Genomic DNA, 17,458 nt, shown 5'->3' with positions numbered 1-17,458 from the left:
ATAACCTTCGATGAGGCACCTTATCAAATGCCTTCTGAAAATTTAAGTACAGTACATCCATTGGTTCCCCTTTATCACAGCACCTGTTACTTCTTCAAAGAACTCCAATAAATTGGTTAAGCATGATTTCCCTTTCACACGAAGCCATGCTGACTCTGTCTGACTACCTTGAATTTATCTAAGTGCCCTGTTATAATATCTTTAACAATAGCTTCTAACATCTTCCCTATGACAGATGTTAAGCTAACTGGCCTAGTTTCCGGCTTTCGGTCTCCTTTCCTTTTCAAATATTTTGCAATCTAATGAAACCTTCCCTGAATCTAGTGAAATTTAGAAAATTAAAACAAACGTATCAACTATCTCACTAGCCACTTCTTTTAAGACTCTAGAATAAAATCCATCAGGACCCGGGGACTTGTCAACCCACAGTTCCAACAATTTGCTAAGTACCACTTCCCTGATGATTGTAATTTTTTTTTTAAGTTCCTCCCTCTCAACTCCTGATTTAGATATTTCTGGGATATTCAGATGTCCAATTTTTTAAAACTTCTTTAATAGATGTAAGCATCACTGACAAGGTCTTAATTCCCTTAAGGTGGTGGTGAGCTGTCTGCATGAACTACTGCAGTCCATTTGGTGTATGTACAGCCACAGGGCTGTTAGGGAGTTCCAAGTTAAGCAATGTCTATCAAAGTAAACGGCATCTCACATTGTACGTATTTAGCCTACACTCGAGGTAATTGAAATATACTGTAACAACTTGTATTTGTATAGACTCTTTAATGTAAGGAAACATCCCAAAGTGCTTCATAGCGGCAATATAAAATAAGACTCAATCACATAAGGAGATATTCGGGGAGGATAGATGGGGGATTTAAAATCAGGAATGCTCATGACACCAAATTTAGAGGTGTGGAGCTGGAGGAACCCAGAGATAATGGATGGGTGAGACAATAGAGGAATTCAAATACAAGGATGGGGATTTTAAAATCAAGGCTTTGCTTAGCCAGGAGCCAATTTAGGCCAGTAAGTACAAGGGTGATAGGTGAACAGGAATTGGAGTTAGCACATGGGCAGCAGAGTTTGGATGACCTCAAGTTTATGGAAGTGTAGGATGTAGGAGGCCTGCTAGGGGTGCATTAGAATAGTCAAGCCTAGAGGTAACAAAGGTGTAGATGAAAGTTTCAGCAGCTGAAAATAGGCTGAGGCAGGGTAGAGTCAAATGATGTTACTGAGGTGGAAATTGGCAGCCTGGGTGATGGTAAACATTCTAGTTCAGCCAGAGACAGATGCCAGGGAGGGAGATGGAGCTTGTAGCTAGGGAGGGAAGTTTGTGGCAGGGATTGAAGACAATCATTTGTCTTTCCAATATTTAGTTGGTGGAATGTTTTGCTCATCCAGTACTGGATGTTGGACAAGCAGTCTGATAATTTATGGACAATGGAGGGATTGAGAGAGGTGGAGAAGTAGGACTGTGTGTTGCCAGCATACAGGTGGAAAGATGTTTTTGGATGATGACACTGAGGGGCAGCTTGTAGATGAGAAATAGGAGGGAAGCAAGAATAGATCCTTAGAGGACACCCAAGGTAACTATGTGCAAGCAGAAAAGGAAGTCATTGCATGCTTTTCTCTGGCCATGATTAAATAGATAAGAGTGGAACCAGGTGGGCAAAGGCCTACCCACCTGGATGGTAGCAGAGAGGTGTTGGAAGAGGATAGTGTGGTCACATTGGTCAACTGTGTCAAAGACTGCACTACAGGTCATGAGAACGAGAAGGGATAACTTCAGCAAAAGCTAAATTTAACAGAAATGAAGCATTCATATTTTTATTTAGGCTTTTTTTGTTGAAGAAACAGGTCAAAATTACACTTGCTGCTGACCAGGGTGCTAACAACTTCAGCTGAAACCTCATGCTTGCTTAACCCTTTGTTTTTCTAATGCTCATCTGTGCAAGGTGAAAAGAAAAAAGGGGGCCGTTCTGCCATCAATGAGGTGGTTACCAGGGAATATACAATAAACGTGCACAAGCGTATCCATGGCGTGGGTTTTAAGAGACGCGCTCCTCTTGCCCTTAAGGAGGTCCGTAAATTTGCAGTGAAGGAGATGGGTGCTCCAGATGTCTGAATTGATACTCGTACGAACTGCTTGGGCTAAAAGGTGTAAGGAATGTTCCATATCACATTCGTGTGCGTTTATCCAGAAAACGCGATGAGGTCTCTCCTAACAAACTCTATAGATTGGTAACTTATGTTCCTGTCACATCCTACAAAGGTCTGCAGGCAATTAATGTTGATGGAAACTAAACTGTAAATGTTTTGTTAAAAATAAACTGTGAAAAGTGAAAAAAAAACTTTTGAATCCAACCAAGTATTCCCTCTTCTTTCAATGGTGAAATTATAAATGGATATGAACTGGCTCTGGGTAAAATTAATGACTATAATACAAGACAAAAAAGAGATACGATCAGCTGCTCAATTTATCAAACCTACACTTAAGGCATGTATGAAACTGCAATAATTGTGTTCCAGATGGTCATTTTTCTATTGGCAGAAAATGCATTTATTGATCTATAAAGCCCTCCAAGTAATCCACTCTAAAAAGCACATGCAAAACTAAAATTTGATTTAGTCAAGTCTGGTCCCCACGCTTAGCTTTTTCATTTCAGCCCCCCACCATCTTCTTCATTGTTCTTGAACAGTCACATTGAATTAAACTAGTTCTTCCCTTTCTGACAACGCGCTACAGCTGGTGACCAAATGGAAGACTTTTGGGTTGGTTACAATAGCAGGCGATGGCAAAATCTTGGTAGTTTAAAGGTTTTGAACATTTTCAGGAGGCACGAGGAAAAACTGTCAGACATTTAAAAAAGCATTTTAATCCAGTTCACCTTTTTCAAATTTTCAATTAAATTTCATCAAGGCACTATTTTTTGGAAGTCTACCAAGATAAGCCAATGACAGCAGTTACAATACATACATTGCAAAATGAAAAATTTGGCGGAGATCAGAACGAGACAAACATTAATGAATCGACTAATGCAATGTAATCTTAAAACTAGACAGAATTAATAATAATTAGAATATCAAGCTATGAAAGTTGAGTAGCAGTTGGCCTTTACCATATTAACGTCTACACTCTCAACGTCAACATTCAATAATTTAATATTTAGAAAGCTCTCTGCTGAAGCATCAAATGTTATGAGGAATGCTGAAAGTGAAAGTTAAAAAAAATTAAAAGACTCCTCGCTGGGAAGAAATCTCTCTCTCATGGCACTGACTGGGCTTACTCATGTAATGTAGTAGGTATGTTACTGAGCTAGCAATATAGAAGTTAGAGCTTAAAGTCCACCATGGCAAAATCCTCTCATTCACTAATACCTTTCCAGAAAGGATACCTGGTTCCCCTACCTGATCTGGTCTTATAAATGTTGTTGACTGTTGATATCAGAGCAAAAAGGAATGAGTTAAAAATATATGTTGCCTTGCCAGCATCACCCAAATCCCAAGAATAAAAAAAGATTCATTTTAATATTTACTGTACTTTCAAAAGAAATTCCTTTTCTAATTTTGTTCCCAAAAGGTTACATTCACATTTACCAATTCTAAAACCAAGCAATAGCTTGCTGAATCCATTAGGTTAGACAATAAATTAGTGTGTGATGTAAGCCACCAGTTCTATAATGCCACTGGGGTTTATCAATTACTCTAATGCTGAGTCAGAACATTCCATCAGCTTGCATACAGAAAACCTGAATCTATTAATGGTTTAGGGTTTAATCAGCTACTTGCTGTGGAGTATAAAGTCTCAGGAAACGTTCACAATTATCCTTAGCATCCATCAGATAGATGTAATGATGCCACTGCACTATCCAATGAATAGGAAGTTCTGCTGGTTCCCTAGCCAATATTCCCCTCAACTAACATCACCAAAAAAAAATTGGATAGGCTCTGCATCATATAGGGGATTCTTGCTGTGTGTAAACTGAAACAATGCAGGCAAAAGGTAACAACCCTGTGTAATTAAGTACATCTGAGGGTCGAGACATAACATGTTATATAAATGCAGGTCTTTGTTACCATATTACAGCAGGTTGTTGAATGAGCAATTGTGGAAAACTGCCAATAGTTCAGGGCTCAATACAACGTCATTAATGGCTAAAGAATAGCAGAAATCAGTATCCACTGCACTATGGTACAATTTGTTTCAAAAAAGGTTACTTACATTATTTTGCAACAAAAACACTATTGTAATGTGACAGAAGCTAGATGGATTATAATGCCACATGGAGATCTATAAACATATCAAACTGGGATGAGAAAATTAAAAAAAATATTGATCTTGTTTAACTTGAAAGAAAGCCAGAGGGAAAGGATTGCAATGCAGGATATACTGTATTTACCCCCACTTTTAAAGGGAAATGGTGTAATGTCAAACCATACAGACAAGGTGTTAATTTCAATATCAGGTCTATGGTGAATTAACTGATCACATGAATTAGCAATCACCTCACTACAATTCGCCTCAGCTACAAAACACATGGGTGGATATGGTTGACAACAGAATTGGTACTGGTGAAGATGTCTTCTATGATTAAACTGGCTAACCAAGAATTAAAACAAGCTAAGCAATATGCTAGAGGGTTTGAGCCCAAATCAAGTCCCTGCAAGAGCCTTTGGGAGAGACAGAGGGGGAAAGTTTTCTTTTAATTTGGGGGGAAAAAACTGCTGACAGGAGAACCCATTACATTATAATGCATTTGAGCTGAAAATGCCAAAAGCTTTTTTTCAAAAAACGTATCAATATCTTCTCCAAAGAGCTCAAACAGAATTACATGTTGAATTTTGAAAATTGCAGAAAATCTGCTTGCAAGTGCTTAACTGTTAGAAAAGACCCAGTGTATTGTTGACAATAATCTTTAGAGAAACATTACACATCAATATGCTTAAAATCATCTCACTGTCAAAAACATACCCACAAGTACTTATCCAGTGTTACACAATTCAAAATGCTCTCTAAAGGGAAACCAAATTTGAGAGCTTTAATTGGCTCAGCTATTTCACAGTTCAAGTGCATATGGTATAAATTAGTGTACCAATGGATTTTTTTTTAAGAAAAGGAATTGTGACAAAGTAAAGAATCAATGGGCTAGGACCAAAAAAAAGTGGGTATAGTAATAACAGATATGAGCAACTTGACTGGTGATATCTTTGATGTATGTGTGATTGGTACCAGTCACATTTGGATGGTGGAATTTTATACCTCATAGCACGGGCACTAAGAACCTGAGTGGACAGGGACAACCTCAGAAGTAACCTTAGGTCAAAAAAACACAGATGGGGAGGGGAAACAGGCAACAGTGAATGCCACAACTGAAGCTGTTAGGTGGCCAAAATGGGCTTGAAGGATATCCCACCTTTTAAGATATCTCACAAACCATAATGATGCCCTTGTTGACTCCTCCTCCTCAGGTACCAAGCCCTAAGACAGCATGAGTGACCATGGACTTGCATTGAATTGGTCCATGGTTATGCTGGGCAAAGTACTGCAGTGATTTGCTGTTGCCTTCTATAGTATGGCTGGCCAGGAAACTCTCCCGCTTTTTACTGCCTGCCATCAGATGTATTGGGAGGATCTACCTGTTGGCCACGTTATGCATGCACCTTCCATAGCCATTAAGTCTTGAAGTGAAACTTGAACCTGGAGCTTCCAGCCTATTGACTATGATGGCATAAAATCCATAAGTGATACAATTGCTCATGTTTGAGTTGTTTGTGCCAACTCCAGAGATGCTTGAGATTGTTAATGAAAATATCCTAAAATATTGCTTCAGATCTTGGTCACTGATGCTTGTGGGAGAAATTACTATCTAAAAGTAATGAAGATTAGCGCCAACAAATATAACAGGAGAGAAAATGCTGGAAATACTTAGCAGGTCAGGCAGCATCTGTGGAGGGAGAAACAGTTAGCGCTTCAGGTGGCTGATCTTTCATCAAAATTCACAGTAGAGCCTTGGGATTCCAAGGATAGTAAGCTGCCAGTAGCAGAGAAAATTCATCAGTGACGAGGATTATTAGGTTGGCAGGAGGGGATTGTGAGGCGATGCTTTCACCATTAATACTTAAGACAGTAACCTTTGCTTGAAAATTTGGACAGACTGTGTCTATATTGAGGTCTTATTTCTTCTTTCTAGGTGTCTGTATTTGTACAATAACCTGCAAACATTGCATTAGGAGTTAGTTTTTAAAATTGAATATTGCAGTTATGTTTCAAATTTAGCAGCAATTTTATGTAAATTGGTTCAACAAATAGAGTAAGTCATTTACTTTATACTCCCGATAGCTAGTTGGTGAAAGAAAAATCCAGAGCCAGTCTTTACTTGGGATAGATTTATTCAGAGTGAAACATTAACAGATATGTACAGCCTAACTCTGCTCAACTTGTGTCAGTAAGTGTCTTTTTATGTGTGCTCAGGTAACCCTCCAATCAATGCCCTCTACCTGCATATACTTAACTTCAATTAACAGAATTCATTTTCTGTATCTAATCTATTTGATTAATGATTTAAGTGGTTTCGTACATCTGTTTGGGCTGGAGGAAGGGTGATGATTGTGCAAGACGACATAATATGCATTTGTACATTTCTATACATATTTGAGCAATTTTGAATCCAAATAATCTAATCTGTTCGGTATAAGGCTATTAAAAGGAAAGGAGTAGAGTTTTTTGACTTTCCCAAAAGCATTATTCGCCTCCTGCCTTGCCAATTTAAACAAAACTGCAAAGTTTCTTAGTACGTGACCCAAAAACAGAGCATGGGTGTGAGGGAAAAAAATCTAGTAATCAGAATAAAGTGAAAGACTTTTAAGAACTGTAAAGGCACCAGGCAGTGAGATTATTCCCTTCATATTTAATTAGCCATTCTTGGTCTTGCATGAGCAGATTATACAGAAATAATTTTGTCTGAGGGGAACAAAGTCATTGTAAAATAAAATGTCTTAAGCAACAAAATTTCAGATTTTATATCATGGCAGATGGAATGAAAGCATTTTACTAATTAAGCATTTACCTGGTAAGTATTGTCAAAGCTGTCATACATGAACCTAGTTATCAATGAAGTCTTCCCCACTGAAAAAGAAAAAAAGTACAAATTTATTAATTGCCCCCAATTCCTTGGATACTGAATATAGAGAAGCACTTATACATTCTTAGCAATGGATCTTCAAGGTAAATGTTCAATGCAGCAGCAAAAATATTTAGAAAGCATTGCGAGATGGCGTCCTCTTGCTTTGAGTGTGCCGGAAACCCACGACTGAAAATCAATAATTTGACAAAATTAAAATGACTCTCATTTTAAATTCCAGGCACCATATTCAGTTTTTATTTCTTGTTTCTTGAAAATAAACTGCTCATCTTCTGTTCATTCACTTAAATCAAAATCCAGAAAGTGTCTCATCGGCTTAGTAGTAATTCCCAATTGGAAGTGTAAATTTTATTCTTCTATCCCTTTCAGATATTGAAACGATACAGAAAATTAAATGGATTGTAATGGTCACTAGACCTCAAGTTGTTTTATCGAGTCCTACCTTCTGAACTTAGATTCAGTCCAAAATTATTATGTTAACTTAGTTATGTACTATTATATTGATCACAAGTTAAAAGTTAAAGGTCTAGTACTCAGCTGAAACATCTTATCCCACATTTTTTTCAAAAACCTGGGTTGGCTGAACCTGGGAATAGAGCCTCAGCCCATGGAGCAAGGTGGAAGTCAACGAATGCTGCTCCTAACATCAGCCTCCTTTCAGCCAGTTTTTTAGCCAATTCAATTCACATAGAAAACAGGAGTAGGAGGCCATTCGGCCCTTCTAGCCTGATCCGCCATTCATTATGATCATGGCTGATCATCCAACTCAATAGCCAGCTCCCACTTCCTCCCCATAACCTTTGATCCCTTTCGCCCCAAGAGCTTTATCTAACTTCTTCTTGAAACCATACAATGTTTTGGCCTCAACTACTGTCTGTGGTAGTGAATTCCACAGGCGAATCACTCTCTGGGTGAAGAAATTTCTCCTCATCTCAGTCCTAAATGGTCTACCCCGTATCCTCAGACTGTGATCCCTGGTTCTGGACTCCCCCCACCATCAGGAACATCCTTCCTGCATCTATCCTGTCTACTCCTGTTAGAATTTTATAGGTTTCTATGAGATCCCCTCATTCACCCCACATGATATCAAGAAATGGCTGAAGGCACTGGATATCGCAAAAGGCTTTGGGACCTGACAGTATTCCGGCAACAGTACTGAAGACTTGTGCTCCAGAACTTGCCAAGCCCCTAACATGGTGTTCCTTCACAGCTACAACACTAGCAGCTACCCAACAATCTCGAAAATTGCCCATGTATGTCCTGTACACAAAAAGCAGGACAAATCCAGCCTGGCCAATTACCACCCCATCAGTCTACTCTCAATCATCAGTAAAGTGATGGAAGGAGTCATCAACATTGCTATCAAGCTGCATCTGCTTAGCAATAATCTGCTTATTGATGCTCAGTTTGGGTTCTGGCAGGGTCACTCAGCTCTTGACCTCATCACAGCCTTGATTCAAAATGGTCAAAGCAGCTGAACTCCAGAGGTGGGGTGAGAGTAACTGCCCTTATCAACCATCTTCAAGGCATAAGTCAGGAGTGCGATGGAATACTCCCCATTTGCCTGGATGATTGCAGCTCCAGCAACAATCAAGAAGCTTGGCACCATTCAGGACAAAGTAGCCCGCTTGATTGGCACCACATCCACAAACATTCCCTCCACCACCAACATACAGTAGCAGCAGTGTGTACCATCTACAAGATACACCACAGGAACTCACCAAGGCTCCTTAGACAGCACCTTCCAAACCCACAACTACTGCCATCTAGAAGGGCAAGGGCAGCAGACAGATGGGAACACCACCACCTGGAAGTTCCCCTCCAAGCCACTCATCATCCTAACTTAGAAATATATCGTCGTTCCTTCACTGGGTCAAAATCCTGGAACTCCCTCCCTAATAGCACTGTGGGTATACCTATACCATATGGACTGCAGCGGTTCAAGAAGGCAGCTCATGACCACCTTCAAGGGAAATTAGGTATGGACAATAAATGCTGGCCTAGCCAGTGATGCCCACATCCCATGCATGAATAAAAAAAGATTCTTTCATTAAAAACATGTTAGGCCACAACGAAGTACATATGAAAGCAGCATACTAGTTGCTGCCCAGTGACCATCTGATTTTAAAAGCAACTGTAGTTTTTTTTAGACCAAGATATTTGCTGGAGAGGCAAGAGGTGCAACATTATTTTCACCTCTGGGGCCAAATCCAGCCCCAGCTCCCAGGATGAAAATATGTCTGCTGGTTACAAAAGTGCAATGTGGGTTGTGCTTGGGTAAAATTTCCTACTAAATTGGAGACTAAATCGTGAAGAAAACCAGACAATTCCATTAACTCTTGTGGCTGCAAATGAAATCCAAAGCAGCTGAATATGCATACTATTAACAGGAATTCGGAGTATGTGGAGTGCGGCCAGGTGGTCCGATTGGCATTTAGGTTATCAACAGGTCATTTATTTTCCCTAATTGTTATATTAAAGCTCTTTAGCAGTAACCAGAATGCAATACTTTTCATAGACTAGGAGAGGTCATGTGGGGAGGTGGTGGCAACTGTATTTGAAAGGAACTTCCGCAATTCTAACAGCACGGACAATCAGACCAGGTTTGAATCTTAATTTGCTGTTAGTTTAAACAAATAAATAGTCTTTCACTGATAGATTTAGTTGGCTGCTAGGGGCGGAAAGGGTTTTTAAATTTTTTTAAAATCCAAATTGTAAACAGAATAGTTTTAGTTATTTAGAAAGCAAAAAAATGTAATGCCTATTCGCTGTAGGCTCAAAAAATACTGGAAAATGCAAAGTAATTCAGGGGGGATGGGGGGAAGAAGGGGAAGGGGCAAACTTTATGCTTCAATGTCTGTACCCTCCTTCAAGCCTTCACATCTATTTTCTTCCAATGCTTGTGAAAGAATTTGGGTATGCCTGCAGCTTAATCTACAAGCCATATGCCACTGCATTTTTTTTTTGAGTTGCCAACGTTTTGTAGCTGCTGGTTAGTTTGCTGTTCATTTTCTAGGTTGGTTTATGAGCTACTTGCTGCAAGGCAGATGTTTACATAGCTAACTACATGACATTGCATTCCAATACAGAAAGGATAGACTAAAATTAAAGGTATTCTGACTGCAATAGCAGCAGCTTCCTCACTGAAAAGTCCCAGCTATATTAATGTCAGTAAGTTTTGCAGTTTAGGAGGTTTGGGTTAAGTAGATGAACCCAATCAGACCAAAAATATAAAGTGCCAGTACAGGATGGTAATGGTGTCAAACACTCACTAACACTGAATGAAGGAATCCAGTGGAAAGCTCCTGAAACAGCCTTGTTTGTATTTGCAACCCAGACTGCAAGGTAACTTGGTGGATATGCTGTCAACAATGATGACTGCCTTCTGAAGATAGGATACTCCTGTTGATGCAATTCTCTCACCTAAATAAGGTAACCGAAAACACAGCTGAAAAATGAGGAAATGTACAAGGGCTATATAAAAACTGTGCTTGACTGGAAGGTCAAATAAATGATAGATTTCAGGATAAAAATTAAAATATACCCAAAATGGTATAATTCTCAATGGTGTAAGGGAAACAGAGGTTGCAATACACATATGAGGTTGCCAATTGAAGTATTATAAAGAATTAAAATATTGAAGATTATGGGAAAGAGCAGGGAAATGGCATCGACTTGGATAGCTGTGTTGTGGAACTAGTTGCTGCACATGACAATGATGACGACGAGTTGCTGCACGCACTCAGGTCAGAAGTTGCTGAAATTTCTAAGATTATGACAGTATTTCTCTATAATTGTTGTAAGGTAAGCCTGCTTTACAAGTTTTGAACTCGTACAACAGAATGGGAAGATAAAAAAATTGCATTCAGGAGGCAGCAGCACAGCTAGGCCAAGAAGCAACTGTATTGCAAATAAAAATTGTCTGGTATAGCGTATTCCTTTCCAATGAATAATTTTTCAACTGTTTCATTCATTAGTCTCAATGGGAATTGTGAAATTATTAACTCAATTCACAAAAGCTTCTCAAACGGATACCATTTCAGTTTTTTTTTTAAACTGGCCGATTGCTGAAGCAAGCATTCATATTGCACAAAACAGATCTGGTGCAACCTACAAGTTAAAATGTAATTAAACAAAAGATGCTTGTGAAAAATTACTCTAATACAATATGAACACATTGGAAAATATAAAAAAAATCAAAATCCAATGCTAATTTCTGAGTGAACATTGTGTTAAGTGTGTTCATCTGTATAAGTAAAAAGTAGAGTAAATAAAGTTCATGAGAAAATCTACACTGTAGTAAAATTCCATCCTTGGCAAATGAGTCACCCTTCCTTAGTCAGAAATTCATTGATCAGGATGGTTTTCTGCCATATTATCAAAAGCATTTTTCGTGGTTCCCAACCTATATCACATGTAGTCAGTGTGAAATAGAATGGTCAGATGCTTGAAGAACTGAGAACACAGGCAGATGGAAATAAGACAACTGCTGAAAAAGGAGTTTGGATTTGGTCAGAAGAAATGGGAGCTGGAGTAGGCTTACTCCACCATTCAACGAGATAATGGCTGATCTACAATTACCCACACTATCCCCATATATTTTAATCCCCTTAGCACCCAAAATCTTTGTTAATCTCCCCCCTTTTTCCTTTTCCACTGTTCCACTCCAAAACACCTCATTTTGTCTTTTTTGAAGTGATGAGTTCTAACCTAAATAAACTTATTTTTATCATTTCCATAATATGCTTGGCTGATTAATCATTGTCACTTCAAAAGACATGTGCATGTTAGCAAGTTTCCTCATCAAAATTACATGCAGTCAGCAGTATATTTAACATTATACATAATCACTTCAAATTTTCCAGAAAGCCCAATATTTTAATGAATGCAAAAGGCATGCCTCAAAACAAAAGCAAAACCCAATAATCATTATATGGAAGCATTAGTGTTCTGGAGCACTACCACTGTGCTAAATGGGATAGGTTTCAAACAAATCTAGCAATCAAGACTGGCATCCATGAGCCGCTGTCAGCCATCAGCAGCAGAACTGTACTCAACCACAATCGGTAACCTCATGACACAGCATATCCCCCATTCCACCATTACCACCAAGCCAGGGGATCGACCCTGGTTCGATGGAGTGCAGGAGGGCATGCCAGGAGCAGCACCAGGCGTACCTAAAAATGAGGTGTCAACCTGTTGAAGCTATAACACAGGACTACTTGCATGCCAAACAGCATAAGCAGCAAGCAATATACAGAGCTGAGCGGTTGCACAACCAACAGATCAGATCAAAGTTCAACAGTCCTGCCACATCCAGTCTTGAATGGCGGTGGACAATTAAACAACTCACTGGAGGTGATGGCTCCACAAATATCCCTGCCCTCAATCTTGGGGGAGCCCAGCACAAAAGTGTAAAAGAGGAAGCTGAAGCATTGCAACGATTTTCAGCCAGAAGTGCCAAGCGGATGATCCATCTCAGCCTCCTCCCGAGGTCCTGCAGCATCACAAATGCCAGTCTTCAGCCAATTCAATTCACTCCACGTGATATCAAGAAGCAGCTGAAGGCACTGTATACTGTAAAAGGTTTTGGGCTCTGACAATATTCTGGCAATGTACTGAAGACTTGTGCTCCAGAACTTGCCACACCCCTAGCCAAGTTGTTCCAGTGCAGCTACAATGCTGGCATCTACCCATTAATGTGGAGAATTGCCCACGTATGTCCTGTACACAAAATGCAGGACAAATCCAACCTGGCCAGTTACCGCTTCATCAGTCTACTCCTCATCATCTGTAAAGTGATGGAAAGGGACCAATAGTGCTATCAAGTGGCACCTGCTGAGCAATACCCGTCTCACTGATGCTCAGTTGGGGTTCCGCCAGGATCACTCAATCCTGACTTCATTATAGCCTTGGTTCAAACATGGACATGGGCTGCAGCATTTAGATGAGCCAAGGTTTGTGAAGATCTGAGGCTGGAAAGCCCACTGCTTGTGGGACAAAAAGAAAACAAGCATTCAAATGAGGGTAGCATGAACTAAGACATAGGCAGTGTCGTAGTGATGGAAAAAAGCTGCCTTCATTTTAAAAGGTACAAAACTGTTAAATTTCAAGCAGGGCAATTTAATGAAAACAAGATGAGCTTGGCGCATGCTTTTTAAAATCTGTAACTTAACTTTGTACTTGATGGAAAGATAAAATTGTTAATTAGTTTACTTTATGCCTGCTCACTGGTATAGACATTATGATACAGACACACAATGCTCATGCTATATTACGCCTCACAACAGATCTGACAACACATGCATAATTAGTGCAAGTTTGTCCAGGTGGCCTTCAATGTCAGGAAGGTCCAGAGGGGCTAACTTCTCAAATCAGACCCAAAATAGGTAACCTGACCAAATTACTGCAAGTGGCAGCTTTTTGTATATTCTGGCACCTTAAGAAATCATTTTTATGCCAACGAAAGCATTGGTGTTGGCTTGTGTGTAATAATCGTTTATCTGATGTGTAATATGCCTCTAAGAAGAATGTTATAAAGGAAGATCACATGATCTTAGTATCCAATAGTACAGTAGTGTGGGCTACCTCAGTAGTTAGTATTTAGTAGTGTAGGGATTTTGAAGTGTAAGCACATGTTTAGTTGCTGCTGAGTACCTTTGTAAATAAACTAAGTTTCTACCTAAGAAGTGTCTACTGATCAACTCTATCAATAGTACCAATTCGGTCAACACTCAACAAGCATGCGATGAGGATCCGATGGATCCAACAAACTGGCGACAAGGATAAAATAAGTTTAATAGAAGAAATCAAGAGAAACAAAATCGGCACCATGCCTCGCACAGTAATTGCAAGTAGAAGTTCCATTCAAATTTTTGAAGTAATTCCTCTCAATGCTGTAATTTGGAATGATTGATCCTTTCGATCCAGCAACGGACAACTGGTCTCACTACATTGAACGTCTCACGTTCTTTTTCCAAGCAAACAAGATTACGGGGCGGGGGGAAGAGAGAGAGAGAGAGAGAGAGAGAGAGAGAGAGAGAGAGAGAGAGAGAGAGAGAGAGAGAGAGAGAGGCAGGCGATCCTTTTAAGTACATGTGGGAATAAAACTTATGGCTTGATTCGAAGTTTGATGGTACCCCAGTGCCCCAGATTCGAAAAATTTTGATGAACTGGTGGACCTCGTGAGGGGCCATTATCAACCAAAGCCCTGTGACTATGCAAAAGTTCAAGTTTAACTCAAGAAATAGAACACCAGGGATACAGCTGCATGCTACATGCCAAGCTTGAAGCAATTAACGGAACATTGAGTTTGGTACATCCTTAAACGACATGCTTAGAGATCGTTTAGTGTGCGGTGTGAATGAGGACACGATCCAGAAATCATCCAGAACAAATTTGGATTTCAAGGCGCTAGAGATAGCAATGGAAAGCACAGTAAGAGATTCAAAAGCCATACAGGGTGTGCGAAATGGCGCCGTCCTCCACATGGGACGGGAACCCCCGCCAAAAAGGGCGCGAAAATGCAAGGCTCTGGCGAGAGACGGGAAACAGCACCCACTAGCAGGGAAATTTTAAAAAATGACTTATCAGCAAAAACAAGAAATAATTTCAATAGGAGGTGGGAACAAGCGGTCTTTCAACAATTGGCAGTTTAAAAGAACAATGTTTTTGTCATAGAAACAGATACATAATGAGACAGTGTAAGGAAAGAGTCAAGCAGACTTTTAAACAAGAAAAAAATCCCAGTGAGATCTACAACATAGAAGAGCCTGGAGTAACAAATTCAGATATTTACTCGTTATTTAATTTGAAGGTCGGAAAGACAGGACCAATATATGTAACAGTGAAAGTGAATGGCAGACCAGTTAGAATAGAAGTGGACACAGGAGTTTCCACAACAGAAACTGGGGAACATACCTTCAGATATCTGAATATTGGGGAACATAAATTTAGAAGAAACACTGCCCAATTAAAAACATACACGGGTGAAGACATCCAAGTCAAAGGCAAAAGTAGAGTAACTGCCCATTATAGAAGCCAATCGGTAAGGCTGCCAGTGTTGGTATTGAGAGGCAGAGGACCAATACATCCAGGACAAAGTTGGCTAAGGGAAATCAACCTGGAGTGGCCAGATTCCAAAAAGGAAGCAGGCAGCATCACTGTTTTGGAGAAGATGTGTATAAAGACAGGCAGGCTGTCTTAAGCCAAAAGATGGAAGAACATTAGAAGAAAACATGCTTAAGGACAGAGTTCGCGATGAGGGAGCAACCTCCAAAAGAAGAAAACAAACCTGCTGAAAGACTTTCACAGACTACAAGATTCCCTCAGGTCTAGGTTTGTATCTCAGGAAAAGTATGAAGGGAAACAAAGAATTCAGCACTTTTCTGAATAAGCTGAAGGATGAGTTGGCGGAGAAGACACAACAATGTTTAATTTTCCAGGAGGCAGCAAATAAATACAAAAAAGAGATAGAAGAGCTGAAGAATCAGCTACATGAAGCTAAAGAAGCTTTGGAGGCAAAGGTCACAGAACTTTGAGAAGCAGACAGATGATGACATTTTGGGAGACTCAACAGTTGACTTGCTTCTGACAGTAGTCTGACCAATCCTGAAGCAAAAAAAGGGCAAGATTGCAGTCAGTGCTGGAAAGAAGGTGGCACGTAGAAAGGAAGCACAAATAAGGCTTTAATCCTGGCAGCATATGAGTATGCTCTCGTTCATAGGCCTGGCAGTCAAATTGCAAACGCCGATGCGCTTACAAGAAAATGATGAGTAAGTCTCAGTTCCACAGGAACTTGTTTCATTGCTAAATTCCTTAGATTCCTTGCCGGTAGGCATTCGACAGATCAGGGACTTCCTAAGTAGTGGCCCTGTCCTATCTCAAGTGCGAGAACAAGTGCTTCATGGTTGGTCACAAGAGCCTGTATCTGACTAAATGAACCACACTTTAACAGACGACATGAAATAACCAGCCAGGATGGCATCTTATTGTGGGGGCAGAAGTGATAGTACCTCGAAAGGGAAGAGAGCCATTGCTAATTGAACTACACAGTGCAACATCCAGGAATATCCTGAATGAAGACTACAGCTCGCAGCTTTCTATGGTGGCCTGGGATGGATGGTGAAATAAAGAGTTTAGTGAAGAATTGAGTGCAATGTCAAACTGCAAAAGTTACCTTCAACAGTTCCATTACACCCTTGGGAGTGGCCAGGGAAACCATGGGTGTGGTTACACATTGTTCCCATGAAAGGTCCCACATGGTCAATGTTTCTGCTCATTGTTGATGCCCACTCAAAATGGATGGACATACATGAGGTGAAGTCACCAACGTCGTCTGCTACAATTGAGCAGTTACTTCAAAGATTTACCATCAACGGACTACCAGAAGTGGTCGTTTTTGATAATGGCATGGCATTTATGAGTGCTGAGTTTCAGCCATTTATCAGCCTCAACGATATCGCTAATGGAAAAATTCCACTTTACCCCCCCTTCCCCAAATGGACTGGCCAAAAGGGTGGTTAAAAGGCAGGCACGAAGAAATTAACTGGAGATTCCTTAGCAACCAAGCTAGCACGTTTTCTTTTCCATATATATGGAACCACCCCTCACAACAAGTGTCACACCTACAGAATTATTGATGAAATTCCATCTCAGGACGAGACTAAACCAATAATGTTGAATTTGTGGGGGTGGGGGGGGGGGGGGGGTGTGTGTGTGTGTGTGTGTGTGTGTGCGTGTGGAAAGGAGTCATCGAAGTCAGAAAACTAGACATTACTAGCATAGTTGTTGAGAGAGGAAATGGTATGAGAACTTTGGAGAAGGACCAAAGTGGTTACCAGGTGAAATAAGTGTCGTGACTGGGCCTCTACCTTACCACGTGGAGGTGGAAGGCCGAGTCACACGGAGACATGTGGATCATCTAAGGAAGAGAAAGAATGCACCAAGAAATGATTCCACCAATATTCACGACCGGGTCAGCCCTTCCTGTTGAGGGAACTCAACCCAGTACAGGCATAATTGATGTTCCTTCAAGAGTGGAGAATACAGATCTGCGGGTGTCCAATGAAGCATCTGATGTTCAGGCAACTCTGGAAAAGGAGGTCCCTGACAAGGCATCTGAAGTTGTAGAGCTGGAGACCCTCTACACGCATAAGGAAACCCCCAAAAAGACTCAATTTGTAAGTTACTTATCAGTGTAAATATTCTGCTTTTTAGAGAAAATTGTAATTGTAAATATAAAGGGTATTTCTGAGTAAAAGGGGAGGGATGTGGTAATTATGGTTTTATCTGGTAATATACCTCTAAGAATATTA

At 40.2% G+C, this 17,458-nt stretch overlaps 1 protein-coding gene and 1 pseudogene across 2 annotated transcripts in view; one reads left to right on the top strand and one right to left on the bottom strand.

The window, feature by feature from the left end:
• rab6a (RAB6A, member RAS oncogene family) overlaps positions 1–17,458 on the bottom strand; it is a 91,307-nt gene that overhangs the window by 37,339 nt on the left and 36,510 nt on the right. For both annotated transcript variants that reach the window (XM_078545230.1, XM_078545229.1), the window contains exon 2: positions 7,068–7,126. In XM_078545230.1, coding sequence (XP_078401356.1) covers positions 7,068–7,126 — 59 coding nt within the window. The remainder of the gene's footprint in view (positions 1–7,067; positions 7,127–17,458) is intronic.
• On the top strand, positions 1,434–2,311 carry LOC144683078 (large ribosomal subunit protein eL31 pseudogene; annotated as a pseudogene).

Source organism: Cetorhinus maximus, chromosome 7 (assembly GCF_964194155.1).
Source record: "Cetorhinus maximus chromosome 7, sCetMax3.hap1.1, whole genome shotgun sequence".
Classification (NCBI taxonomy): domain Eukaryota; kingdom Metazoa; phylum Chordata; class Chondrichthyes; order Lamniformes; family Cetorhinidae; genus Cetorhinus; species Cetorhinus maximus.
This window is presented reverse-complemented; position numbering and strand designations above follow the sequence as displayed.